This window comes from Acanthaster planci, linkage group LG01 (assembly GCF_054643075.1).
Source record: "Acanthaster planci isolate LZ-2023a linkage group LG01, COTS_SCS, whole genome shotgun sequence".
Classification (NCBI taxonomy): Eukaryota; Metazoa; Echinodermata; class Asteroidea; order Valvatida; family Acanthasteridae; genus Acanthaster; species Acanthaster planci.
This window is the reverse complement of record NC_141777.1, coordinates 29,723,065-29,750,295: the sequence shown is the minus strand read 5'-3', so window position 1 is coordinate 29,750,295 and position 27,231 is coordinate 29,723,065. Positions and strand designations below refer to the sequence as shown.

The 27,231-nt window shown below is 40.1% G+C and overlaps 3 protein-coding genes across 7 annotated transcripts in view; 2 read left to right on the top strand and 1 right to left on the bottom strand.

Moving 5' to 3' along the window:
• Nucleotides 1–2,569, top strand: part of LOC110983181 (proton-coupled folate transporter-like) — a 6,782-nt gene extending 4,213 nt beyond the window's left edge. The window contains exons 5-6 of one of the 2 annotated variants that reach the window (XR_015425528.1): nucleotides 1,026–1,536; nucleotides 1,669–2,569. Coding sequence is in view for 1 of the 2 variants with exons in the window: in XM_022242224.2 (XP_022097916.2) it covers nucleotides 1,026–1,071 (46 nt within the window). In the remaining variant the exon portion in view is untranslated. Of the gene's footprint in view, nucleotides 1–1,025 lie in introns of both variants that reach the window. The other variant, XM_022242224.2, reaches the window with a different exon arrangement.
• Nucleotides 1,742–7,177, bottom strand: LOC110983180 (proton-coupled folate transporter-like). 4 transcript variants are annotated; one of them, XM_022242223.2, is made up of 8 exons: nucleotides 7,038–7,177; nucleotides 6,834–6,912; nucleotides 5,215–6,128; nucleotides 4,127–4,384; nucleotides 3,423–3,506; nucleotides 3,080–3,236; nucleotides 2,584–2,630; nucleotides 1,742–1,876 (listed from the first exon to the last, which is right to left on the bottom strand). In XM_022242223.2, the coding sequence occupies exons 3-8, from the start codon at nucleotides 6,074–6,076 to the stop codon at nucleotides 1,770–1,772; spliced, it is 1,515 nt and encodes a 504-aa protein (XP_022097915.2). In that variant the 5' UTR covers nucleotides 6,077–6,128; nucleotides 6,834–6,912; nucleotides 7,038–7,177; the 3' UTR covers nucleotides 1,742–1,769. The 4 variants fall into 4 exon arrangements, with proteins under 4 accessions (XP_022097915.2, XP_022097914.2, XP_086993676.1 ...); XM_022242222.2 differs by lacking the exon at nucleotides 6,834–6,912 and having other exon boundaries at nucleotides 7,038–7,161; XM_087137550.1 differs by lacking the exon at nucleotides 7,038–7,177 and having other exon boundaries at nucleotides 6,834–6,968.
• Nucleotides 6,948–27,231, top strand: LOC110983179 (uncharacterized). Its single transcript, XM_022242221.2, has 5 exons — nucleotides 6,948–8,484; nucleotides 16,322–18,547; nucleotides 18,731–18,889; nucleotides 21,069–21,176; nucleotides 21,885–27,231. Exons 1-5 carry the CDS (start codon nucleotides 7,404–7,406, stop codon nucleotides 22,160–22,162), a joined length of 3,852 nt encoding a protein of 1,283 aa, XP_022097913.2. The 5' UTR covers nucleotides 6,948–7,403; the 3' UTR covers nucleotides 22,163–27,231.

Below are 27,231 nucleotides of genomic sequence, written 5' to 3'. Positions count from 1 at the left end.
TTTTACAATTCAGCTTATAACGTATGAACTTATACATATTCACACTGAAAGAGCAGTGGCACTGTTGACAAGACAGGGAAGAAGTGAATATCTCATCTTCTACTTCATCTTTTATCTGTTGCCAAGGTAATGGTTCCACACGAAATTCACTTGACCATTTCCAATTGCTTTTGCAACAGATGTTCCAGTCGACTACATGTTATCAATATGTGGAGCCATCACCATGGCAACCGACACCAAGATTCAGTCCTTTATAGACCTTTTCACTAATAAATTCATGATTATGCATGCATGCGCACAAATGGCCTTGACAGCAAGAAGTGTGAGCGGGCCACTGGAAATGTGCAAGGGTTCAATTGTGATCATTTTCTCTTCAGAAAATCTCATTAAATCATTTTTCCTATATAACAGCACGAAAGGAGACCGGCTTAGATATGGCAATCTCGTGCGCACAGGAAAATTCACGATTGAAAAGTCTTTTTACAGAGCACTAAAATCCTGCTTAGATTAAAAACTTGTAGCCAAAATGATTTAAAGGATTTTCTGAAGAAAAAAACTGAACAAAGACGGAAACCTGAGAAAAAATTATCAAAATCGCAGCCCTGTATGCTTTTACTGGTCTGCTCACACTTCTTGCTGCCAAGGCTATTTGTGCGCATTCGTCTGTAATTATGAATTTACTAGTGAAAAGGCAAATTTAGTTTGCCCTTATGTCATCAATTTCCCATCAACAGAGGGCACTTCACTCATGACCATTTTGAGGCAAAATGGAAAATATCACATTGTGCATAAGGTCAACTATTATGAAAAAAGAATGTAATAGTGAGAGCAGCACGTTAAGAAGCACATCCATAATTAATGTTTTCTCAAGGAAGGCTTCAGTTAAAAGGGGTTTTAAAAGGTGTTTTAAAGTCAAAAAGACTATTCTAAAAAAAAAAAAAAAGCAAAGCACACTCTGAGCATGTGTTTCAGAATTGTTTTGTTGAACATTAACCAATGATCACTCTGTCTGGCTTTGTTTGCAGCTTTATGAAAGTGGATATGTCCAAAACAGCAAAAGATGATGCCTAGGTCTATAAAGGGAAGAGTTTCATCCTGAACTGGCAACAAACACATTGATACGATCTTCACCCGTGTATTTCAGCTGCAATTACAGGACGATTTGACAAATAACACTCCAGGTAGCAGGTAGCAGCAAAGTGGAAGAACAAATCTTGTTAAGTACCAAATTTTGAAAACTTTGGACTTTGCCATGTTTTGCAGTACTGTTTACGCACCAATTTGTATAAAGCTACATGTTTTTTATCCAATTTGATTAAGAAAAAACCAGCAAACAAACAAAACAAAGACCTGCACACTGTAACTGACACTAGTAATGTGCACTGTTAATTTTGTGTCCATTCCAAGTAATCTTAAAGGCTTTGGAAGAATTGCTCAAGAAAGTCTTCTGGGTAAAATTAGTACATTTGCAAAAAAGGAGCTGTTTGTTCAATTGCAACAAATCCCCTGATTATGGGACAGTACAAACCAGTGCAGGCAACAGTACAAACCAGTGCAGGCAACAGTACAAACCAGTGCAGGCAACAGTACAAACCAGTGCAGGCAACAGTACAAACCAGTGCAGGCAACAGTACAAACCAGTGCAGGCAACAGTACAAACCAGTGCAGGCAACTGTAACAAGCCTATTTTTGTTTTAAATCATTGGCCATGATGGCGGACTCTTGTTCAGTTCTACATTACCCACTATAGACTGTACACTGTACATATATCAAATACCAATGCTGTCTACTTCAAGGGGTGCAGGAAGTGATGTCATGTACACAGCATCCTCCTCTTCGTCGTCAGATTCGTCTAGTAGCCTCTTATGCCCTAAATCTTTGAATTTCAAAAATTGCATTAGCAATGGATGTAGCATTAGTTCACTTTTAAGTTTATAAATATAAAATGCCAAAGGGGGATATTAATTTCATTTGTCTTCATTTACATCTTGTGAAATGTTTGCTTGTAGTACCAATTTATATGACCCCAACCAGCCAGCCGACTGTGGCAAGATGTTTCAAGCAGAGGGTTGGGGGTTCGAATCCTACCTGAGTAAGCTTGCCAATTTGTTTACAAGCCTTTGGATGACTCTGAGTATAGTGTTATAAACATTGGGAAGGACAAACAGCACAATGTAAAATTCATTGTGGCTGTCAGCAAATGTCAGAATTGAAATGCTATTTGATTTGTTTTTGAGCAATAGATTCATGAAGTGAATATTATGGGGCAAATTTATGTTGAAATTGGACGTCAAACTTGATGCCAAGCTTAACTCCTTACTAGTCAGCCAGGAATTTTGAAGAGAATTGACATTTATCAATGGGAAGGACAGGAGAAATCAAATGTAAATTCAGTCAGTAAAAGATGTTGGATTAGGTGAAATTAAGGAACCCTTTCAACAATGCTTATATCGGCGCTTTGGTGTAATGAGGTAGAGTCTTTTCTGAATTAAAATGCCAGTATTGTAGATGAAAATAAAATTGCAGGTTTCATTTGGCAAATATTGCTGTGAATGGAAACTGAAATTTATCCGAGTGTCTCACCATTCTTGCCTTCTTTGATTGCCTTCTTCATATCCCACTGAAGCCATCTGTACATGCAAAAGTGAATGGGAAGTAAATTGGAAACAACATTATGCCAGTGGACACTTCCTAACATTGCATCTACAATGGATCAAAACGAGCGAGATATGTATCAGATATTTCTGAGAATCTGCTTTTGTTTTGGTGATATTTTGGAAGTCAAATCTCCCGGATTTACAGCAATTATAATGCAAAGTTCACCCGCACCTAAGTTGCCAGTGTTGCATACGTGTGCTCGGCAGACGGTCAATATGGTCACCTATGGAAGCATGCACATATGTGTCATGTAGGCTTTATATGTTGGCCATCGTTCCACAGTGAGTACAATTTTCTTCAACTTTATAAATTATCATTATCAGTCCAAAATATGTTTTTCATTCAGAGAACAGGTGTAATTTGTAAACTTTTATCCTGTTATTAACTATTATCTCTCATTTAAAGACAGCAATGCACTCACATGACAATTATGAGTGAAACGATGTAAATGGCTGCCATTATCAGGAAGGAGAACCCAGGCCAGATGTGAAGGGTCGCTGGGTAGAGGGTGTTGAAAAGGAGAGAGCCAGCCACTTGTAAACAGGTATCTAGGAAGGACGTGCAGGCAAACATCCCACCTAGAAGGCCAAAAACTGTACAGTTACAACGGGCATTACAATGGCGACAAACAATGCTAATGAAAGGAAGCAGGGCTTTACCACCCAAGTCCCCTACCCCGTATATCTACAACGACCACATTCAATAAGGGAGTTTATTGTACTTCACACTGATCAAGATCCAACGTCAAACAAAGCCATTCTTACCAAATTCATTGGGTTCAACCAACTGTGTCTTAAAGGAACTTAGGACAGCTCCCGTAAAGCCAGACAAACATCCAACCAAAGGAACTGAAAAAACATAAAATGAAAATATTTGCTTCAAGCACTGCTGATACCCACCTCTTAGAACCTCAGTAGACGGAGCAAAAAAGAGGTTCTGATAGTTGTATAAGACTGTACGCTTGTCACATTTTTCTGTGTATCTCCTCTATAAAAATTGAGATTCACTCAAAGAAACTGCAATACATGTATTGCAGATGGTGATGGAAGTAAGGTAGGCACATGTACATGTACGTACATAACCCAAGTACACAAAATGGTCAATTTCTTTCAAAAACTGCTCTCACCAGAACATTCAGGGATGGTTCCAGAACCCACTTTTCTTACACATTCTTGTTTTCAAAAGAAAACAACATGATCCACCACTATAAAACACTACATACGTGTTGGTCTGGCAGTTAACATGGTCAAATCCTACAGTAAACTCCAATTTCCACAAAATATCTTTGTAAAGAAAACTTCTTTCCCAATATAGATTCCATTAGGATTTACCTCTCTATTCTTGGCATTGTTGTCCATTATGAAAGTACTTCAAAACTCTCAGCAAAGTGACTAAAGGCAAATATGAGTGGGATAACAATGAAGATTACATTTGTATGCGTTAAGATAGAACTGTTGTTGTTACTAACCCAGCATCATGATTGCTGTGTGCCTGGAGAATGCTACATTGACCAGGCCGAGGATGCTGGAGACTAGGCCCACCTGTGCCAGCACCATGTCCCTATGGATGACACGTTCCTTGCCGATGCAGCGGAAGAGCAGCGGCAGCAGGACTATAAGCACTGCCCCCTTCAGGGTGTTCTTCAGGGCCATGAAGATCCCGATGGTCGTCACGTCCCAGCTGAGAGGGGAATGCTTGGTGAAGAGCACCAGCAGATCCATTTCTCCTATGAAATGGAGGATAATCAGAAATACAGGGTCATGCCCCTTAAAGGAATGGATAATCCTTGAAAGCAAAACAGTAAAAAAGACTCAGAAAACAATTAAGAACTTTATAAAATCAATTATGTTTCCATATTTAGACAGAGTGTCGGTGATGTGGGAATGTTTTAGTAACACATGGTATATCTTTAAATTTAGCAGTGACAAATCAAAATGGCATGAGTAAATTCTCAGATTGTTGCTATTCAGAAGCAATCCTGTCGGTTCTATTGAAGCATAGTGGTACATGTAGCAAGGTAATATAATCCCACACAAAAGCCAACAGGCAGTCTCTATTCAGATCCACTACCCAAACCAATACCTAGTCACTGGACTTTCTAAAACTACCCAGCCAATTTGCTAAATTCACAACTTTTTGGTAACAGGAAGTCTATAGTCAACTGTGAGGCAATGCTTTCAACAAGAATGACAAAATACACGTAAAAGACCCTGAAGTCATCCATTGGCTATTACATGTAATTACATGTGGACAAAAAAGTCATTGCTTTCTCCCTCCCCCCTAAAAAAACAGAAAATGAAAGTGAGCGGGACTCTGCAATCATTATGAAATATCTTTAGGTTTGCACATTCCCATCCAAGAAGCAAAATCTGGGATGACAATCTCATGAATAAAGCCCTTTACTGTATTGCTGTGAATTTTTAGTAACTTTGGGCAGTCCACTGTTCCAGAGACTGCTGGATAAATTTTAATTGTAAATATTCATGTATCTTTATAAATATCCAAATAATGATCTGATACAACCAGACTCTAGGTCTTCTGTTCTATCCCTCTCACCTGCCATTGCAAAGACACTGAGGAGGTTGATTACCTGAACTGTTATCAGATACTTCCTTTTGTTGCCGGGCCTCTTGGCCAAAAACACTGTCAGGGAACGGCGCATGCTATCTAGTATGGGCCCCAAGCACAGGCAACGCCTTGGTAAACAGCCCGCACCAAGCGGCTTGTCCTTGTCATTCCTGGCTAGCCTGTTTTCGGGCTTCAGGGACTCATCCAAGAAACAGGCAATGTAGGCCATGGTCAGAATCTGGATGGACAGAACAACCAGGTAGATGATGGTGAAGCCATGATTGACTCCGCCGACCATGCCGGCGCAGAGGAGTCCCACGGTCCCGCCAATGAACACCATGGCCTCCAGGATGCCAAAGCGCTTCGTGCGGGACGCATGGTTGGTGATGTCGGCCATGTAGCTGATAAATGTCACATAGGCAGTTCCCATGCCACCAGTAAACCCAACTGCTAGTGCCGCAAAGATGATGTACCCCAACGGAGAGGCTAGGTAGTAAGAGCTGAGAGCAAACACAGCTGCCGAAACTGCAGTGCCCAAAGGTGGGAGCAGCATGATATACTTCCGGCCTACGCGGTCGCTGGTGGCTCCCAGGAACATGGACATGAAAGACCCAGGGACGTTAGTGCAGATGCTAAAGAAAAGAATCCAGTGTGATGCCTCTGTCTGGATAGCATCCTCTTCCATCTTGAAGGTGCTCAGGTTTGAGCACACTGTTTTGTTGAAGTGAGAGGCGCAGACTTTCCGGATGAACAGCAGTTGGTTGGTAGTCAGCATCATAAACAGACTCATCATAAAGAGGAACAGGACAGGTTCTACTGTCACTGGTATGCACGCCATCTTGTTCTGCATTCACGCAGGAACTGGAAACTTGTAGATGTATTCGAGAGGATCCTATAGAAAACTGATAAAAAAGATAAATGAAAGCTTGTTTAAAGGATCCTTTAAGATTCTTATGAGGCTTTCACCAACGGTAAGATACACTGTATCTTTGTTCTGTTACAGGAACGGGGTCCCCAAATTCACAATCCCCACAACAATCGACCTAGTCCAAACAACTGGGACTCTACAAATTACTTTGGTAAAAAGTTCCATATATGGACATCACTTATTTTCCCTTGCAGTATTTATAAGCCATCGGAAAGTGATCATGTCTTAAAAAAGCAAATTTAGCAGTGAGAATACCGAAGCAATAAAATAGAAAATAAAAAAAAAATTTCAGACTAGTCTCAGGGTGGGAAGTGATGTTCGTATAGGCCTACGTCACTCTTCCCATCGCTTTTTTTCAAACACGTGGTCTCGATAAAAATGGCCAAATGTTGAAAAGGGTGATTTGTAAAGCGGTTGCCCATATTAACGTTATATTTAATGTACCGTTTCCCTGCTCTGTAATTTACTCATAAGTTAGCTATGAACTAACGTTATAGTGATGGATGATTTTAAACCAGAAAGTTCAACTAGCTAGAAATTAGAAGTTCATTTCATTTTACTCAGAAGGTACAACAATGAAAAACACATATTTCTCAGTATGGAAGTAAAACTTAACCAGCAAAACGGGATAACTCTAATAATATTCGTATTTTTTCAGACACTGAACCAGATTACCCACCAAGCAGAGCTAGCTGGCTACGCTAGAGCAGCCTGACTATCGATAGTCGACAAGTACCGGCACCCTGACGTACCCTAGCCTGGAGTACAATAAGAGACGTTCATGCAGTAACTACGCCCATTGTAGGAAGGACTTGGCATTTATTTCATCCAGAACACGATAAACATCATGCGGAAAACAAGGAGTGGATCAGCCTACACATACCTGAGAACTTCAAGAACATCTGGTCCCTGCCTTCAGTGCCCAAGTACCGAGCTATCATTGATACTCGAACACGTGTGTCTGTTCATTAGGTCAAGGTCCACACGCGATTAGTGGAGGTGCGCAGCGCTGCTTGTCATAATGCAACCCGCCCACTATTCACGAATTATGAACGTGTACGTTTGCAAAATTCCTGTCTTGGGCTTGTTTCGTCAAAATACGAATCGATTATGTCGAGGAATGTGATTGTTTTATTCATTGTAACGAGGCGTGAACATTGCGTGAAGAACACGGATTTCTTGCTCACTTGATGATGAACCTCTCTGTCGACTATAATACAGGAAAACTGTGTGAGAAATTCGTCATTACATGTACACGCAGTATAGCAGTCCACCAAATATGGCCAACAGCAACCCCACTACCGGGGACATCCCGCTAGTGCTGCAGGCAACGGCGTCCGACACGCACGTAAGCTCCGTAGGCCTACAAGCACACACCGTTGAGATCTCATCAAATCAAATTCAAGAAGATGATTTGATTCCTGTGTGTAAGGATACGCGTTCCGGCAGCAGTACTACAACCAGCAGTGTATCCAGCTTTTTGTATGAGGACAGTGTGGGTGAGACTGACATCATCAATGTTAATGTAGCATCAAATGAGGACCAATCAGTCTCAGTGAACAATGAGAGTGCTTTGAGTTTTAGAGACGGGGGCCTTGCAAAAGAATCACAGTGCACATCTGATGATGTGCAAGTTGTAAATCAAACTGCAGGTCATGTCAAAAATGGCATCCTGGCATCTATGGTAAAAAATGAAGAGGAATCAATGAGAGTAAAGGAAGACTCAAAAAGCCAGACTGGGGATGCTCAGAATGCACTTGACAACCAGCAAAAATACCTGGAGCATTTGAATGAGTCAAGCAGTGTTCGTATCAAAAATGGGTCTGGAGGCATTGAGGCATGTAGTAGTACCACAACTCCCTCAGGACATGAGGCGGACAGGAAAGAGCGTGCATTGCCATCAAATGGCCAAACAGCTGCTGCGCCATGCAGTCCTTGCATCGCCCTTGATGAAACTGAGATGCCTGGGGCGGGCATCAGTGCTGAGAAGAATGGCGAAGGAGTTCCAGTCAGTTCATCAGGGACTTCAGTAGATGTCATCAATAACGGCAACCTCACTCCGAATATTGCCCGCAACTCAGCTAAGAATCCCAGCATGGATGCAAGGAATGGTGCTCCCGCATCCTCGCAGATGACCACTCCCCAGCATCCATCTGCATCATCGGTGGGTGTGGCCGCATCCAAGAACTGGGTCTCATTTGAGGAGGATGTGCCATTGTCTCATGCTCCATCTCCTGAGATCAGACACGACAGTGATGTAAAAAAGGAATGGGTGAAATTTGAGAGTTCTCCACAGATGTCCAGACATGCAGTGGTACCTCAGCTCACAGGTAATGGAAGAGAAAAGTCAATATAGGGTCGATAAGGATGCAGAATATAGCTGACCTAGTGAGCATGCATTCTGTACAGAGAAAAATTTGAAAGTTCTAGCTACCGATATTTGAAGAGAAAGTTGCTCATTTTTTCCCTTTGCCCTATGTTCAAATTGTTTGTAATTTTTTGCTCCAATAAGTGTTTCTTACACATGTTCCTACGTAAACTTTGCAGTCACTGGGTCATGTTCATTTCAGAATTTAGATCAAATGTACTCTTCTCATTTTGAATTTGTTGCCTTTAAGAAATAGTCTGCAAGGATCGAAATGTCAGGCCCTCCTTATTTTGTGATTTGCAGTTTTAAATTTGTAAAAATTAAATTCCTTTTAAGGGCTTGTGTTGCCGGAGGAGTAATTTCCACGTAGAAATTTACATGTACATGAATACGAAAATTATGCGATGCGAAATGTGATGAGTTGTTATTCTGTTTGAGATGTTGTGCCAAGGAGACATAGAGTACATACAGCAGCAAAACAGTGTCCTTTATTTGTCTTGAAAATAGGCTGGGGATACTCTGCTACACGATTACTAAGTTGTCAAACGTTGGGAGATTGCACCCAAGCCCCATGATTGAGCTAGATTTGATCTCTCTGTGTAGATAGACTTGAAGTGCCTGTTTTGATGTAGGAAATGGGATTGCTAGTCAGGTCGCACTTGGGCTATGTGAGAGGATGGAAGCCAGGCCTGAATTGTTTCCCAATTATTAGCCTGGCTGCTCAGCTTATTGATGAATGCACTGAGTGATTGAGGATGTATGGCTAATCAAGAGTTGATTAGGCCATTAGGCCTAGGGTCCATTGATCTTAGTCAGGACTGGCAGGAGCAGTGCATGGATGGATTAGATTGGTTGGAAGAGGGGAATATAACCATGAAGCTGTTATGGGAAAAGTACATGTACGTGTATGCAGTATTACAAGGACATTTGTATATGGGTGTCATGGGGGTAAGGGGAAGGTGAGCACTTACCCTTCTCCAGGAAAAAAGTTTTGAAAAAGGAAAGGAAAGGAAAGAAAGGAAGAGGTGAGAGAAACAAACAAAAAGGAGAAAAGGGATGAAAATTACCAAGTTGTTTGAAAATTCCTCAGAATTGATACCCTTCCAAAATTAAAGGTTTGTCATTTGTTTGCTGCTGAGACTTTTTCCTATAGAGGGCCTGCATAGCGCCCTCCCAGATGACATGTTTTGTTATTTTGATTCAATGGCAATGCATGCACAACAGGATTACTTTCCCGCCTTAACGCCTCACCGAGCTAATCCCTACATCTGGATCCCTCTCTACACCATATAAGCTCCACTCCCAGTTAGAATCCTGCAGTCTCCTGAAGACGGACAGAGTACACTGTTCGAAACGTCGAGTTATTCCCCGGTTCTTCTCAGAACCACACATACTCAAAGAAGAGATAAATACATGGTGTTACCGCAATCTTTACTATAGGATTACTTTCATAGAGGAAGAAAGAAATGCCCTGTATTGTGACATCATACACAGCCCCTCTATCCCCCCAAGACATCCTGGTAATGCCCATGCTCATGAGACCATGGGGGAGCACCGTCACCAGCTTCAGGCGTTAAGGGGGCCACATCACAGGAACAAAATATATTTTTCATGCTTATGCTTTTTACTGATGGGTGGGGGGTAGCTTCCCGCCAAGGGGGACCTCATTCCACCCCCCCCCCCCCCCGACGGCCGGGGTGGGGGTGAGTGGAACCATGATGCTGTTATGGGGAAAATAGTATCACATAGCTATTTATAGTCCTGTGCATAGAGTAGCTCAGTCATGAAGCTTTTGTCAGGGAAGTGGTCTGACCTGTGGAGGACCACAACCTACAGTATGCTTCACTGACACAATGAATGTGGTACACCTACATGTATGCCTCCTATGGCCTAGCTCACCCTACCAAGTCTTTTGTCCTGTGAAGTTCATTTTGATTGTTGTTTCCCTGACCAAAGGTTTTGGTTTCAAGTTGAATTTTTTCTTGTGGAGGGTTGTTATATGCAACAGTACCAAGCAGAGCAGATTTTTAATGTATACATGTACATGTACATGGGGAAATACATAGTGACATGGTGAACACATGGTGAACAGTTGAATACATTGTATCTTGCCTGTTGTGTGTTTTTGCTTGTTTGTTATTGTACATTGACATGATTTTATTCGCCCTGTTCTATTTATTAATTTATTCTGTGTGGTCTTCATGTATGTCATTTTCCTTACAAATAATTTCAAGCTTAATGTGTTTATTTACGTTATTTTTAAAGTTCTGGTAAATTGCAGTGGGGTTCCGACAGACATTAGATGCCTCATCTTTTTTTACCGTCATAAGTTACATGTACATGTATTTCCTTACCTCACCCCTTTCCTGCGTTGACAATGAGTTCAGTCTTATTTGTACTTATCAGTCAGATGAGGAATGAAAATAACACACCGGTCCCAAAGACTATGAACCAGGAATGATTTTGTATTGGAGAAAGTGCCAAAGTGGGTGGTACCAGTAAGTCATTTTTTTTTTAGCCCATTTCGTATTAGTTTTACTGAGTTGTAATCTAGAGAGAGAACCTGTCAGAAGTCGGTGCAAGTGGATAATGAACAGGGACATGACTATTTATTGAAATAGTTTGTGGGGACTTAACTGCAGACTCTGTGACATGCGAATGGCTTTGGAATGATTTGTTACGAGCTGATTGTAGACTATTGTACGCAGAGCTGGTGTTTTGTTAAATACTGCCATTTTTCCTTGCGCATCTTGCAGGACGCATAATACAATATACTACTGCTCACAGTGAGATTTTGTTGATTCTGTAGTTTAAATTATCAGATATACCTGTAGGTACGCGGATAATGCAAAATAGAAAACATGCAGTGTGTGTGATGCAGTTTTATATAATGCAGTGTGTATTATCCAGCCATGGTTCCCTCTGTGCTGTGAACTGTCACAGTGTGAAGGCAGACATTACAACAAACACTACAGCTTGTATGCAGCTTTGATTGTTAGTGCTCATTGCGTTATAAGTTGACACACGACTTTGTCTACCGGCCACAAGTAAACACTGTCTACCAGCACCACTATCAACAGCAATGTCAATACACAGTTCATAATACTCTGCCTGCTGGCTATGGACCAGGACCAGCGTAGCAATCCACAGCAAATTTAATATTGGGCCTGAGTTTTTGGTAGTACAGAACCATTTCTGTTGTTTTTTTTAAAATATGCCTGCCTTGCACAGATAGGCTATCAACTACACGTATTTTGTGTCTAATATTCAGTTTGCTTTTGGCAGATCATTACTGCAGCAGACACTAGGCCTATGCTGGGTGCCTGACTGCTGATGTCAATGCCTGGTTCCATTTTTGATTTTCAGGCCAGTTACTCTTAAAAAATCACGTGTCATGCAAAAAGGAAGAATATTTGCTGAGATCATTGTGTCGCAAGCTTTATATTTGAGATCATTAGGCCACAGTAGTGGAATGAACCTGTCAATTCTAAATACATGTACATGTAATATGTTGTAACCAGAAGATGATTGTTTGCAGTATTGTGAGGTCAGATTACTGAAATATCCATCATAAATGCTTAATTTTATGGGCAATCTATTGTATCATTTGCAGTTTATAGTTTTTTTTGCTTTCATTTTTGATCAACGTCTTGTAATTCCAGCAGTGCAAAATGAAAAAAAAAGACTTTACATTCGTGTTTCTATTATATCCTTGTAACATTAGGTGGAAAAAATCCTCTCCATAAGGATCATCTCAACAGTCAGATGATAAAAAAAACCCTGTTCCATAACAAAAACAGGAAATAGTGGCTTTCACTTACAGAGAAAACTTTGGAACTGGTACCCTGTTTTTTATCAACTAGTATTTTGTTAACCATCAACCAGTAATGCCATATGCAGCATTCACAACAGATTTGATTGACAGGTCTAGTGCTATCTGCATTGTCATTCATTTTTGGTACTTTGAAAAACACACAATGTTTGATTACTTAAATTTTGGGTGTCCTCCCAAAGGCTTCAGGGCGAATTTAATGTGGGGGATTTGTTTGACTTACATGTACGTGTACCGTTATATTCCCTTTAAAGATTATTTCAGTTGATTGGAGCGCATGTTGAACAAGAACAAGTCTGCTGTCTGTCCAATCTGCAATCCCGGATGCAATCTGCATCCACAGTTTGCAGAAATTGATGAAAAACCCCTAAATTTTACAATTAATGTCTGATAATTGTTTACAAAGTTTGCATATGCTGACAAAATGTTACTTATTGTTCCAAACTTGGTAACAAAATCACTTACTGATGTTATTATTTGTTGGGGGAGAGGGCACTGAGAGAAGAAAGCCTAATTTTTGTAATGTACATGTAGATATCACATCTTTGATGTCTGTCAGAGAGCCGTATCGGTTGCCACCATCGGCTGTGTTAGGATTCCTGGCTTGAATTAACATCCCCTGCACATAAGGAATCTCTGTTTCTCTCTCTTGAATACCAGTAAAACAAGTATTCAAACAGTCTACCCAAAAAACTATTGCTCAATTAGATTCAAATTGAATTCCACACCAAATGTGTTCGCAATTTAATGTTTTGGCAAAACCAGTCAGTATTGTTTGGTTTGGGAAATGTACCGTAATCATACGGTGTTACCGGGGGGGGGGAAGTGGTTGTTTAGATATCTTTAATTTCAAAAGTATCCAGCTACCTGATCTTTGCAGAAATGGGTATACCACAGGCCTAGCACACACAGGAGACATTGAAGTAAGGAAAATTACAGTTTGCAATTGGGCTCAGAAAAATTTGATTTTTGACAGGGTCGAGTTGTAATATTAAAAAAAAGATCATGCACTCTCGCCAATAGTCACATGTGAATTCTTTCTTAATTTCCTTATCCACTGATAAAGAGATAGAGATGACAGATGACTGCACATGTACTAACTGCATAGGAGTGCTTGTGTTAATTTAACTAATACGGCTTTTAAATCCATTGATTGTTCTTATTTTAGATATTTCTTTTTCTTGTCATATGAGATCAGTGTCGATTAAAAAAAAGACTGAAAGGAATGTCAATTTCTTATAAAAGACGAAAACAAGACAAAGCAATTTTTCAAGAAATAGCACGGCAGTTTGACAATGCAGGTACATGCAATGGCACAATGTGTACATGTACGTTCGTATGTATTGGTACATGTACCTGGTTACGCACCTCGGTGTACATATAATAAATTTGAATATCACACAATGTGGCATTTGAGCTCCACATTGAAATCTACACGTACCAGTACTTGGCAAGCCCTCTGCGAATTTACACCTGCCTGGATATGGTATCATTTCATAAAAGCCCAAGTGTGATTCACAACACATGCCTCTGAAGTCACTTCAGTCCCAAATTGGTAATTGGATTTCTGTCTTGGCTGCTGGTACTCTACAATAGTTGTCTGACTATTCCCATGGCTAATCAAATGACAACACAAAGGCTGTGCTAATATAAAAGGCTTGGTCACTGGGGAGTTGATAATTGATTTACACTGTACCCACCATTAGGAGTACAGCAGATACAACAGATTTTAGGAGATACTTGCTCTAGGCTAAGCAGTCATGCACGAAGGTGATTCAGTTGTTTTGGGGTGAGGTGGCTGAAGACACAGAATCGAAGCCGTACATGTACAGTGTATGTACATAGGAGCTGAAGGGTGTGGTGTTTTAATGCTGTGACATGTCAAAAGAAACGCTGCATGCATTGGCTGTTTAACATACAAGCCCGCCGTTATGTTGGCATGGAATGTTTGATGTGCTCATTTTGCAATGGTGAAAAAAGGGTTTTATAGCCATCTTTGGCTTGCTCCATTCTTACAATCAACCTGGCACTATGACACTGTCTGGCACCTGCTTGGCTTGTAGGCAGCCCTTCAACCTCTGCATATGTGTACATGTGTTGGCATTGAGCCTTCAGATTGGTAATACATTCAATCAAGTAGCCAAGTACATTGTAAACAATTAACCAGTTTCAGTGAAGCCATTGATCAGTCAATTAATTAGTCACTCAGTAAACTAAATGCCACTCAGCCTGTGAAGACATTTCTGAATATATTTCATATACACGTACATGTACATGCCGTTTTGCTTGTTTACATTGAAATGGCATGTTCTCATGATCCCATTGCAAGGATTCATGTTCAGACATACTGCAAAAACACATTATCCAAAATGATGGCGAAATCGTTTGTTAGTGCATGCAGCTTTATTTATTTTTATCATTCCTACTCGGTTTGTGCATTTGGTTATAAAAATATACATTGACAGCGCAGGGCTACTTCATCCGTTGCTGCCCTGATGTTGACAGGATGTGAATTCCTTCCTTTTGAATAGGCATTCGGACAAGCATAATGGAAACCTAATATTAGGATATATTTGGGAATACCCAGCAATGGCTTTGCTATTGAGTTGCAGGTTAGATTTCATGTACACAACCAGCTCAGCTCAGGCAGTGCATGACTGAGTGCTGAAATGTACAGCCTTTTGACACATCCAGGGCAAGGCTGATATTATAGTGTTGAAGCAGCAGGCCAGATTAACAGGATTGTTAAAAGGCACCTTGTAAAACATGGTTTTTTTTTTAATTTGAAGTTAAATTTCTGTGAAATTTGGTACCATGTTGATTCAAATTGTGTGAAGGTGCACTATTTGTCAAGTACAATGTTTTGGGGTACAGTTGTGTTATAATTGCATTCATATTCAGAAAATCGTTTTCAAATGAGTATTTGATACAGTGCTTTTTAAGTAATTGCACATGTCTGTACTTGCACGTAATTCAAAAATTGAAGTATAATGTTACACTTGATATTAAATATTTGTTTCATATACCTGTGCTATACATGTGTATTCATTAAAGTAATTGAGCATGGTGGTGGTGAGGGGGAAGGGGAGGGGGAGGATAGTGGTGGTAGTAGTAGTAGTATAGACAAATCTGGTGACTATGATAACATTATCACTGGTCATTTGCAGTGGCCCCCGCCAATGGTGGTAAGCATCGTGATAATTATTGCATTATTAAGCAGTAATGACAGTCACTCTGTACATGTATAAATTCCAATACAGTGTTTTCTACTATTACAGTGGGCTGTTGAGAATACCCAGTGAAGCATCAGTGCATTCATTTAAATGTATATGGTCCAGAGACAAAATTTTGCATTCAAGACTGAGCAACACAAAAACCCAGAACCAGAGTATTTCTGTATACCTTACATACACATAGTTTTGTCATGATATTAGAAAACATCGCAAAGGTTTGACATTAATTTATAATTCTTATTAATACATCTGGGCAAGAGAGGTTTAGATAAGGCTACTTTCTGTCAGATATTCCATTTGACACAGCTTTGATCGAGCACATGGCATGTTTACTGAAACAAACAGAATTTGTGATTGCTATGGACTGCCCAAGTTTCAAAATTAAACAAAGAAGTTATCAGTATTTCAGTCCTTTTTAAAACATGTTCAGTTTTCGCGAAGGGTTGTTTGTGATGGTACATGTGTATTTTGACATGTATAAATGGAAATTTGTTCCGAATGCAATATAGTTCCTACGCTGTACACATCATGATGATCCAGACAAAGTTATTGATTGTCGGAGTAGACAGTATGGGAATTTTTGGAGGGATCTGTGTGTTTTGTATCATGTCAATGGTTAATCTGCCTTTGACTTTATTTTAACTTACTTAAGGGGAGAGTTCTACGGCAAAGTTGCAGTCTTCAGAAGAAAGAAAAGGTCAGTAAAATAACGTGTTGTATTTCAATTGTTTCAGGTGGTTCATCTGTCCACAGCTTTGAGCCTGCCTGTGACGATCGTCAGTCCGATGTCACCATGTCGGTCCTCTCCTCCAGGGGCAGTCTGGCTGAATCTCAAGACGTCTCCCACGAGTACTTGCCTCTAGCACCATCCCCGCTGGGATCGGCCGTCTCCTCCCCCTCGCCACATCTCAAGTCGACCAGTGGCATGTCCAGCTGGGTGAGGTTTGAGGATGCAGGGGACGTGCCACAGCAACGGATGCAATCTCCTCCCTTGCTGGTGCCACTGCAGGCGTCGAGTCCATCAACAGTCCAAGACACGGCCTCCTCCTCAGCATCCCCCCTCTCCAGTCCGGGACATGTGGCAGGTACGCAGCAGATATCCAGCCAAGTGGCTGCTGGTGGCAAGAGCCTTCGCCAGCCCTTGGCAGGATGGGTGTCGTTTGATGAGGCCGATAGTTCTACTCCATCGACACCCATCAGGTCCCCTGTTACGGATACTACCTCTGAGAAAAGGCTTCAACTGCAGCAGTTGCAGCAGTCTTTAGCACTCCAACAGCAACAACAGATCCAAGCCAGACAGCAACAGCATATACAGCAGCAGCAACAACAATCACCACCTGTATTTCAGCAGCATTATCCGCAATCTCCTGCGTCGTCGTCCTCAACACCACAGCATGTTGTAGTGCTTCCCCCAGCAAATCCTCCAGCCAAACCCCTGTCGTACCCGACTGATAATCAACAGTCCCTTCCATCTGCCCCTTCAACCAGTACTCCACTCCCAGGGAACCCCTTCAGAGAGGAGATGCTACGCCAGCAAAATCGGGCAGCGTCTCCATTCAACCCATTCCAAAGTGGTCCCATACAGACTCCCAGCACCCCCGGAGGAACGGTAAGTGCCATGTGGGGGGAGTCACCCATAACTCCTGGAACGGTCAATGCCATGTGGGAGAAGTTTGAGGAAAGTTCCACAAGTATTGCTGCCGGCAGTGGAAGCCCTGGCAATCCATTTAAAGTACATGTAACTGCAGGTGCCAACTTATTTAATGCACAGCCACAACAGGTTGTTCTTTCCGGAGCTTCTGGAAACATAGCACCAGATCAACCTCAACTATCCAATTCCCAGCCCAGTGCTGTCGCACTGAAGGAACAAGGACAGACCCTTCAAGGCAAGAATGTTGCTGAGCAGTCATCTGTCCCGTTTACTTTGTCATCGACACCTGCTCAAAGCACACCAGTATCAACACAGCAATTCCAGAGATACACAAAAGGCTCTAAACAGGTCACAATTCGAGCGTCGGGCAAAAGGCCGAAGGTTACTCAGAGCCAGCCAACTGATGTGATCGTGGATGATGCACCTTTTGTTGATGAGTTCCCAAAAGTTAAAAGGGACCTGAGTGAAGGGTGGTCCATGATGCTCAGGTGCCCAGACAAGAAAAGAGTAGCAGGCTCTCGCTACTGGAAGCCTGTACTTGTCAAGCTTCTCGAAGGAAATGTAATACAACTGTTTGACATTGATCACAGCTCAGAACCTTTTAGGGAGCTCCCATTACAGTGTAGTTACGAATTTGGAGACAGAAAACCACAAGCCTACGATACATTGGGAAAGATTCACACCATCAAACTGATGTATGTCTCTTACAGTGAGAAGCGGCGCTACAACACCAGAGCACCGTATGAGAAGGTCATGAATGCAAACCCACTGCTCAAGCTTGGTTCCACTGACTACAACACATTCCGAAGTTTCATATCTACCATCAATGAATACCTGATGAGGCTATCTGCATTCCGAGACCGCGGCATTTCATATAAGCAAGATGCTATTGGTGTGGTGGTGTCAGATGATTATCGCTGCCGCATCCTTTGTAATGGGGAATTAGAGAAGCAGTCAATCAGTGTTGACGTCACTGTGCTTGCTTTCTTGTCTGATATGCCTGAATGTTCAATAGCTTTGAATGATGTACAGGTTAAGGGTCTGGAAGTCGTGTCAAGACGGGACATCATTCCAAACAAAACCAACCATTGGATCAAGCTGGAAAATGTAGAACTCCACAAATGCGCCAACAAGAATGTGTTTGTAGAGTCCCGCATGATTGAGTTCCAGCCTTTGGACGGATGTCGTTTTTGTCTGATGAAGTACCAGACTCGACCCCGACAGAATACAGAGCTACCCTTGCATGTGAAGGTAACCGTGTCAGGAGAAGGGGCCTACCTGGAGTTAAGAGCAGATTTGTATCTTCCTGGTGAGTGATTCACAAAAGTACTCGGGAGACATATATTGCTTTAAGTTAAGAATGATCTCCTAGACTTTGCTTGAATTCATCAAATCTTGTCAGAAGTTATATCATATTTGTAACCAGTTTGTGATCTTCAATGTGATTTTCATCATCAAAATGAAAACAATTTTTAACAATTTATTCTTGCAGGTCGCCCTGGGCGTAGGGATCCATCCCAATTTACTTGCGAAAACGTTATGGTGCGCGTCCCCATCCCGGACACCTGGATCAAGTACTTTCGCCGTGAGAGACGTCTTGGCTACCACTCGGTCAAGTCGACCCATGGGAAGCCAGACCACATCAAGCAGGGTGGGTGAATTGTCACTTTGTGTATCGATCTGTCATGTTTGCCCGAGACCTTTCAGTTTTACAGTGGTGGTTATACAGACAATAAACAGCACTGCTCTGTAGACAATGCCATAAATACTGGTATATGGACTCAGTCACGACTACAGACTGGTATACATGTAGAGTATGTACAGTGATTTTGCCTCGAATATTCTGCATATTCTTCTGCCTATTCTACTGCTGTCATGAATCCCCCATTTTCAGCACAGTGGTTTTTTGCCCATTGAAGTGAGACAAGCATGTTTAATATTCAGCAGGAGTCCTTGAGCCATTGCTGGCAGTGGCAGTGGAATTGATGAATATAGTAAATGGATTTAGGATAGATTCATAAATACCTCAGACAGTCTCCCTATTCTACAACCTGCAACTTGACGGTGTAGTAATATTTGAAAATGCCCGCTGAGAAGTGATAATGTCCGCTGCGTAAATCATGCCCTGGCATCTGGATACAAGACAGTTTAATCGATTCTAATTGGTCAAGAGTCTCTGTGCACGTGGCCTGCCATGCATGTGTCAAGTCCATATAAATGATATAAGGAGATTCTTTTGGACAACTTGCACAGGGAATATATCATAAAATGGACGGGGGTGTTTGTGAAAATGAAAAATAAAATTCAAGAACAAAAATCGTTGAAAATCCATCATATACATGATATATTGACTTCTTTTGACTTTCTGACTAAAAAGGTATTTATGAATTAGAATAAATATGTACTTACATTCAAGACTGGCTCAGGAGAATGGACGCGACTAATGCCTACGCCGCAGGTAAGGGCATTATCAGTGTCCATTCTCCTGCATGCATTTAAGACTGGCCAAGCACATACATGCACATACATGTATACTGGTACATGTATTTATTCCCTTGCTAAATTATAAGCTACCTTCATAAATCCTTGTCTGATTTTATGTCAATGAATTACTCTTTCTATTCAAATATTACCCATTGAATAGAACTGCATTTCAATTGACTAGTTCCTGCCCCTATTTCACATATTTCATTCCCAGTAAAAAATGGGAAAATAATGTGGAGAAAGGAACCAATCTAGTGCCTGGTGGTGGCCGCGCTTTGGACACAAGTCTGTCTTGCAAAATGCCAATTGTTAATACTCAAGGACTGTTTGTTTTCCTATCAGAAGAGGAAATGATGAGGATTTATGCAGGTATTGTATGAAACAAATACAAATAGTGTTTCACGTCCGTGCAATAGTGAGAAAAATTTCATTCGGTGACAGATGAAATGTTCCACTCCACTGGGCATCGCATTGTGAAATGCAGCATTTTTCTTTCACCTCATGAATTTATTCTTACCATTGCACTCATAAATTCATTATTTGTATGCTATTTTAATGCAAGCTTGTTATCTTTCATAGAGTTATCTTTCAGTATACACCATCCACTCAAGACTGAACCCAGTCAGCCAACCTATTATGAAATGCTTGTTTTGCCCCCAGTCTTAAATTTGTCACACATACACACTTTCTGATTACTTCAGAGGTATTAATAAAAAGCTGTTTTGGAAATGCATGGATGGTGTTTCTGCATAATTGTGACCTTTTGTGAGGCAAGGATATATGTACATGTATGTAATAAGCACAGCCAAATGTACTGCATTGGATTCAACTCAAGAATCAAGTTATATGTACATGTACAGTACTTGTATATTTAATATTTAATTGCATACAAATGCAGGCTTTGCAAGCAAATGAGCTTCATGTTTTTCCACCAAATACATGTAATCGAAGCTGGAGAGAAATGCATTTGTTGTTTGTATATTTGGTAAATTTTATTCTGGCATATGATGTTTAGTTCATAATTCACATGTAACTTCATACAGTAACAGCTCTGAATTCTTGACAAAGAGCAGATTCACACCGTACACAAATGAGTCCACAATATTAATTTACTTTGTTAAATGGAGTGCTTATATTTTAATAAAGTAAAACTTATGGACGTAACAGAATATAAAGAATATTTTTACACCGCATCATATATGTGTGAAATATCTGAATGCTTTTAATTATATTAGTCATATTTTGGAGGTCCATGAGATTCAGAATATGACAAACATTTTGCTGTCTTATCGATACTTTGCGATTGTCCTTATTCTGTTTTTGCCAAATTCAATATTCATAATCAGGAAGTCTGAATCCAAGGTTACTGGAGACGAGTATCGGTACAGCAAAGTATGAACATGCCTACAAATCCATTGTTTGGAGAATTGAAAAACTACCAGAAAGGGCGACAGGTGAGTGTCACAATGAGCAATTGGAAGGTTGCCCCATTTAGTCAATGTTAGATCCGCTGTTGAAACGGGGTACTGATGCTTCAAGTCCAAGCAGTATACATGTATTTTGTGGAGAGTTTGTCTTATGTGAATTGCTGATTTCCTCATCATTTGAATCTATGACTATTAAATTTTGGGGTTTTTATGTGAGATCACTTGTTTTGTTGGGCTGATAATTTCGTTTGGGAGGCTTATACACTGTGTCAGTGTGTGTGAGCCATTCATATGATTACATACATGTAGCTTCAAGGACATTTTGGGGACTCAATGGTTACGCACAGCTGTGTACCAATTGAAGAAAAAATGATAAAAATACTACCATGGGTATACATGTACCTGTGTGAGGTGGTACCAAATTGGATATAATTTTTAGCTAATTGCTTTGAGTTTAATACTGGTTATATTTTGGCAGTAAAAATCCAGAGAAGACATCTTTAAGGCTAGTTTATCAACACATTGAATGATTTTTTCCCAACAGATGGCAGAAACCTTCTCTCAGGGAGTGGATGTATTTTGGGATCACCTTTGATTTACAATGCAAAGATGGTTGTTTTCTTTTAAAATTAATGTCAGTTCCATTAACTTGCACGTTAGCAGCATCATATAATGAAATGTGGTGAAAGAAATTTGATGAATTTTTGTTCCAATGCTTGAAATATTTCTTGCCAGTTTTTTCAGCTTCCCACATCCTCATGTGTCGCATCCACCTGGAGTCCCATCGTGAGGTCCCCCGCACCCCCCAGGGTGACGTGGAAGTAGAATTCACCATGCCGCACACAACTGCTTCCTTGACCACAGTGCGCTCTCTGTCTGTGGCCTCCAACAAGCCCTCCGAGAAGCGCATCAGGTACATGGCCCACTATGAGTACTTTGTGGAGATGGAGAATAACGTAGTACTTCAGATGCTGGATGGTGATGAAGGACCCTCCCATTGTTCGCTGCAATGAAACTTGTCCTGCACCAGAACACCACCAGTGTTTGATGGAAGCGACTTCATACTAGCCCGTGAAACCTGGTGCGCTACTTTTTTTCAGTAGCTGGGGTTACGAATGATTCATGAAGAGGGGACAATGCAATACACCATTTAAGACATTTCAAAAACGTGAATCCATTATGTCGCTTCGATAGCTTAGTTAGTAGTGATTTGAACTACAGATCTATAGACCCTGGTTCGAATCCAACCCATTTATGCTATTCATTTTCCAATTTTATCATTGTGTTTGGGATTTCCTTTTTCAATTGATGCAGAAACAGAGTCCAAGCATGAACCCTCTAAGAGTCTTGAGAAAAATAGCAGACCAGGTTTCACGGGTTAGTATCGAGTCACTTCCGTGTTTGATGAGCGTCCTGTCAAATCATGTGCATTTTCAGCGGTGTTAAAATGTGGTTGATTTTCTCCCACCTCACATTGCCTCATCATTGCTTTTCATCAGCAATCTAGAAAGTGTGAAGTGGGCCTTACTGCTGAGGCTGAGCACAGCTCGATGTAGTTGCACTTAATTTTTCCAGCACAGCTAACAATTATCAAAATAAGAGATTGGTAATAAAACGAATGCAGCGCATTGATTATTGGGCGGTTCATGTCTGCGACTGCAAGAAAGGATTAATCTGTGCACATGAAGCAGCGATGTTTAGTCGTAATTAGTACTGCACCTACCAAAGTATTTTGACTTTTTTTATGCACATTCAATAGTTGCGTCCATTTCTATTTTTCTATCCATAATTAATGTCATCGGGATTTTAATAAGTTTTGGTAATGCTCATTAGGAATTTTTACAGGTGTTTTTAAAAATTGGGGTCGTACAGCAAGCCCATCCAAGCTGCTGTGTTGGTGGTAGAGTGGCCAATAAGCCTTATGCAAGTTAAATTTGAATAAAACCTGGTACACAGAGTTATCTGATTGCACATAAACATAATAATTTGAATTCCCCAGACTAAAGACACTGTTGCTGTGCCCCATGACTCTGGGCAAGCTTTTACATAGCGACCACCATCTCTGGAATGGACTGCATCGGTGCAAGGCGTCTCCTGTGTAACTAAATAAAAGCTTGCTCTGAATCACAAGGCAAGAGTATCTTTAGTATGGAGAATTCAAATTAATGTTCATGTGAATTTAAAGAACGCAGTGCACCAGATTTTATTCAAATTTAACTCGTAAAAGTCTTATTGTCCTTTCACTTGTCAGTTTGAAGTCTTTCTTGTATAATGACAGAAGCTTTTAGAAGTGTTTGGAATAAATAAATTAACCCTTTGTGATCTAGACATTTGAGGTTTTTTTCTGTTTCTATTCAAAGTAACATTTGAGTTTCAATTTGATAATTTGGTGTTTCAACGTATCGTTCAAAACCAAATTTTTAATTTCTAATTTCCCTCACTAATTTGCACCTTACATTTTCCTGATTTTGTATCTCACTACGGTGAGATTTATCACACTTCATCAACATTTACGTTAGCATTTCTGTCCTTCCTCAGTCGCACTTAATCTTTTCCCTCCCGGGTGTGCGTTTATCCTGTGTGTGCTGAATTCAGAAGAGTGTTGCCATAGAGACACATCTATTCATTATGACCTGTTTCCATAGTAGAGCTGTTTATTTTCTGTTACACACTGGTCACATTGTGTAATGTTAGGTAACTCATTTTAATCTTGCGTAGATGTGGGTAACGTCCACATTTTGTTGTTGTATTTTAAGGTACAAATGGTGTGCTTTTTCTTTATTTTTCAAAGATTTATTTTTCTTAGCTTTTTCCCTCCAATTTTAGTATATTCTTGTCAAACTGGAAATTGAATGCTCTTTAATTCCAAATTGATTGAATATTCAACTTGACTGAGACACAGCTAGTTTGTCAAGCTTTATACATTGACAAATCCAGAGGGGCCCATGGGGGCCACGACTCCCAAAAAGGAGCAAAATGTTTACGGTTTTGAGAAAATGATGAGAGAGGTGATTGGGGGGGACTGTTTCATTTCCTTTCTTCCATTCAAAAAACCCCCAAATTTAGCGTCGCCCCTTGAAAAGACCGTACAAGGTTACTGAATGAAATTCTCAAATTTGTACATTTCCCTTATTTCAGTTGTGGACCTTCCATTAGCTGTATTGATCATTGTTAAATCATCTTTTGAATAGTTGCCAACGTTGCTTTCATGGGGTTACTTTCCCTCCTATTTCACTCATAGATTTTAAGTGTGTTCTTGTTCAAGGACACCATTTGTGTGAAGGCAAGCCTCCTAATGAGAGAAACATGCAAAGTTATAATGTAACCCTACTGATGACATTAGCTGCATTAAAGTCCTTGGAGAGATTCTCACCGTGCAGAAATCAAGAGCTATGGTCATGATATCTCACCTTCATAATGCCCATCATTCATCAGAATGCTAGACTTATTGATGAATAAAAGTGAGGAGCTCTGTTCACTCATCTCAACGCAAGCTAAAAGCGTGTTACTGAAAATGGCTTTGAGAAGAGTCTCATATGAAGTACGGCCACAAAGACCTACAAAGCCAGTATAGCATGTGAAGGGAGCGCATCATTTATTGTCCAGCAATGGAACATTTTTCTTTTTTTGGCATGCCCATGCGTAAACATAACCGAAATTCCCCTAAAAGAAGTGTGACCAGTTTAATTTGAAAAAGAGATGGCTGTTATGCAAAGTACAAGTACTTTGGGTTTGATTTTTTATGGAGATTTGTATGTATGATTAGAGATACCAAACCCTGAATGGAAATGGAAAGAAGTGTGACCAGTTTAATTTGAAAGAGAGATGGCTGTTATGCAAAGTACAAGTACTTTGGGTTTTATTTTTTATGGAGATTTGTATGTATGATTGGAGATACCAAACACGGAATGGAAATTTACAATCATGAATCCATGTCGAGTCAGTTTTAGTGAATCTTTTTACGCTCCATTGAGTTTTAAAGTTATCATATATTTTTAGGTCGTCAAAGAAACCAGTAATTTTATGCCTGCGTGTTGTGTGCCTGATTGGGGTTTGTACTGTCATTAACAAAAAGATGCAATTTTAGTATTGTGGAAAATGTGCTGGAAAAGCTTCCAGCAAATAAGATATTTTTAACATGGGGTATTTTGGGATATCTGAACATTTTTGCACTTTTGTTGTTCCACAACAAAGTATCAGTTTCTGTGACACCATGCCGCCATATTTGTGATCAGTCAGTTGAGGTGTGGACTGATCACGAGTGTGTACAATAGAGTACTTCAGTTATCGAAGCAAACTGATATGTAATTTGTATGCCAATGTCTTATCGTATAGCATGCATATTCAGCACACAAGTACACTGCACTGTTCAGTGTTCAATAGGTCATACAACCTTGATTTTAAAGTACATTTTGCCACCTCTATTAATTGAAAACCTGTTATCGCTTCGAAAGTGACACCCCTCAAGCTCTTCTGGTGAATCGTGACTGTCATCGTGTGTTAAGGGAGTAGTATGTTATATGGAAAACAGTGGTCTTACTTGGCATGTAGATTGGATGAGCAGAGAAACACCTTGTATATTGAAATTTTATTGAATGTGACACGCCTGTACAAAAGGTGTGATGATAGTATATTTATGTTGCAAGAATTGTGGATTAGCATAAAGTTTGACATTTGGGCTCCATACTCATTTTAACCATGCATACTACTGAATTTTAAAATACTTTGTTCACTTTAACCATGTATACCTCTGGATTTTAAAATATTTTTTTTTTAATTCATGCAGTACCTGCGAAAAGCCCTCTCATTTTAAAGGTTGATGAAGATCAGTGTACATGTATATGGCTATTGTAATGAAAGCTCATTAGATAAAATGCACGATCCAATTTAAGTTGCTAAAGCCACTTTTGGGTTAAAGGCCTCTGGGAGAATTTCTTGGAGTGTAAACAACAGAACCTTCAACTGTTTTCACCCACATTATGATGTCGATTTTTCATCAGGAGGCTGTACATCGGAACAAAGAACTGAACCCACTTTTTCTGATGCTAATTAAAACAAAGTTACTGGGGAAGAGAATTGATTTAAGACTTATTTTGTGGGATCCGGCACAAATGATTTTCTGGCAGGATGATATAAATTCAAGTTTTTATTCGTCAGTTGTTAATTGAAGGGTCTGTCTTGCAATTGGAACTACCCTGGATGAAATGTAACCATTTTGCTTTGTTTCATTTTTGTGCTTTTTCATGTAGAATATAAGAGTACATGAGTGTATATTTCATTTTTGTTTGATCAATTACAATGATTATTACAACCAATATTGATACAGACAATTGGTAATTAACCCCAAGCGAATGTTACAATCCATGTTCTTATTTTACATGCTATTGGTATGTATAAATGTAATATTTCAATTGTTTAACAAACCATTAATTTCAACCTATAATGATAATGACAGAAGATCTTTAGGTTTTTATATAATTTTGTTAAAATATTAGACCCAAGCCATTCATAAATTTTATTAACATTGGCTTTCGTTTATTAATGCAATAATCATACACTGGTAAGGTTAAATATTTCTGTGTTACATGTAATACTCTCCTTTGTTGAGAACTCATTGCAGTTTTGTACCACCAGACCTTAGAAAAACAGTACAACTAACTTTGAGTGAAATCTACTGTGCTCCGGTTGTGCAGGGGTGAGTTTTAATCTAATTTTATGAAAGATATTAGATTTCAGTTGTTCTTTCTGTTATTTATTATCCACATTGTATTCATGAGCTCATGGCATGACGCACTGCTTTGGAAATGTGGGAAATACTGCACACTATTTTAGTGGGTTTTTGCAGTCACAATGGTTCGATTTGGAGTAACAACTCACAAAGAATGCTCAGCTTGTCACAGATGACTTCCATAGCATGGTACATGAGAGGGTGCCTTCCAAGATCCACAGCTGCCAAGTTAATTATGAAAAAGCTCTATTTTCTAAAACTGGCTGACATTCACAAATAAATATTCACTGTCAAAATTAATGGCCTGAAAGCAAGAAAGATGTCAAATAAAACGATTCTTTCAAAGCATTGTCA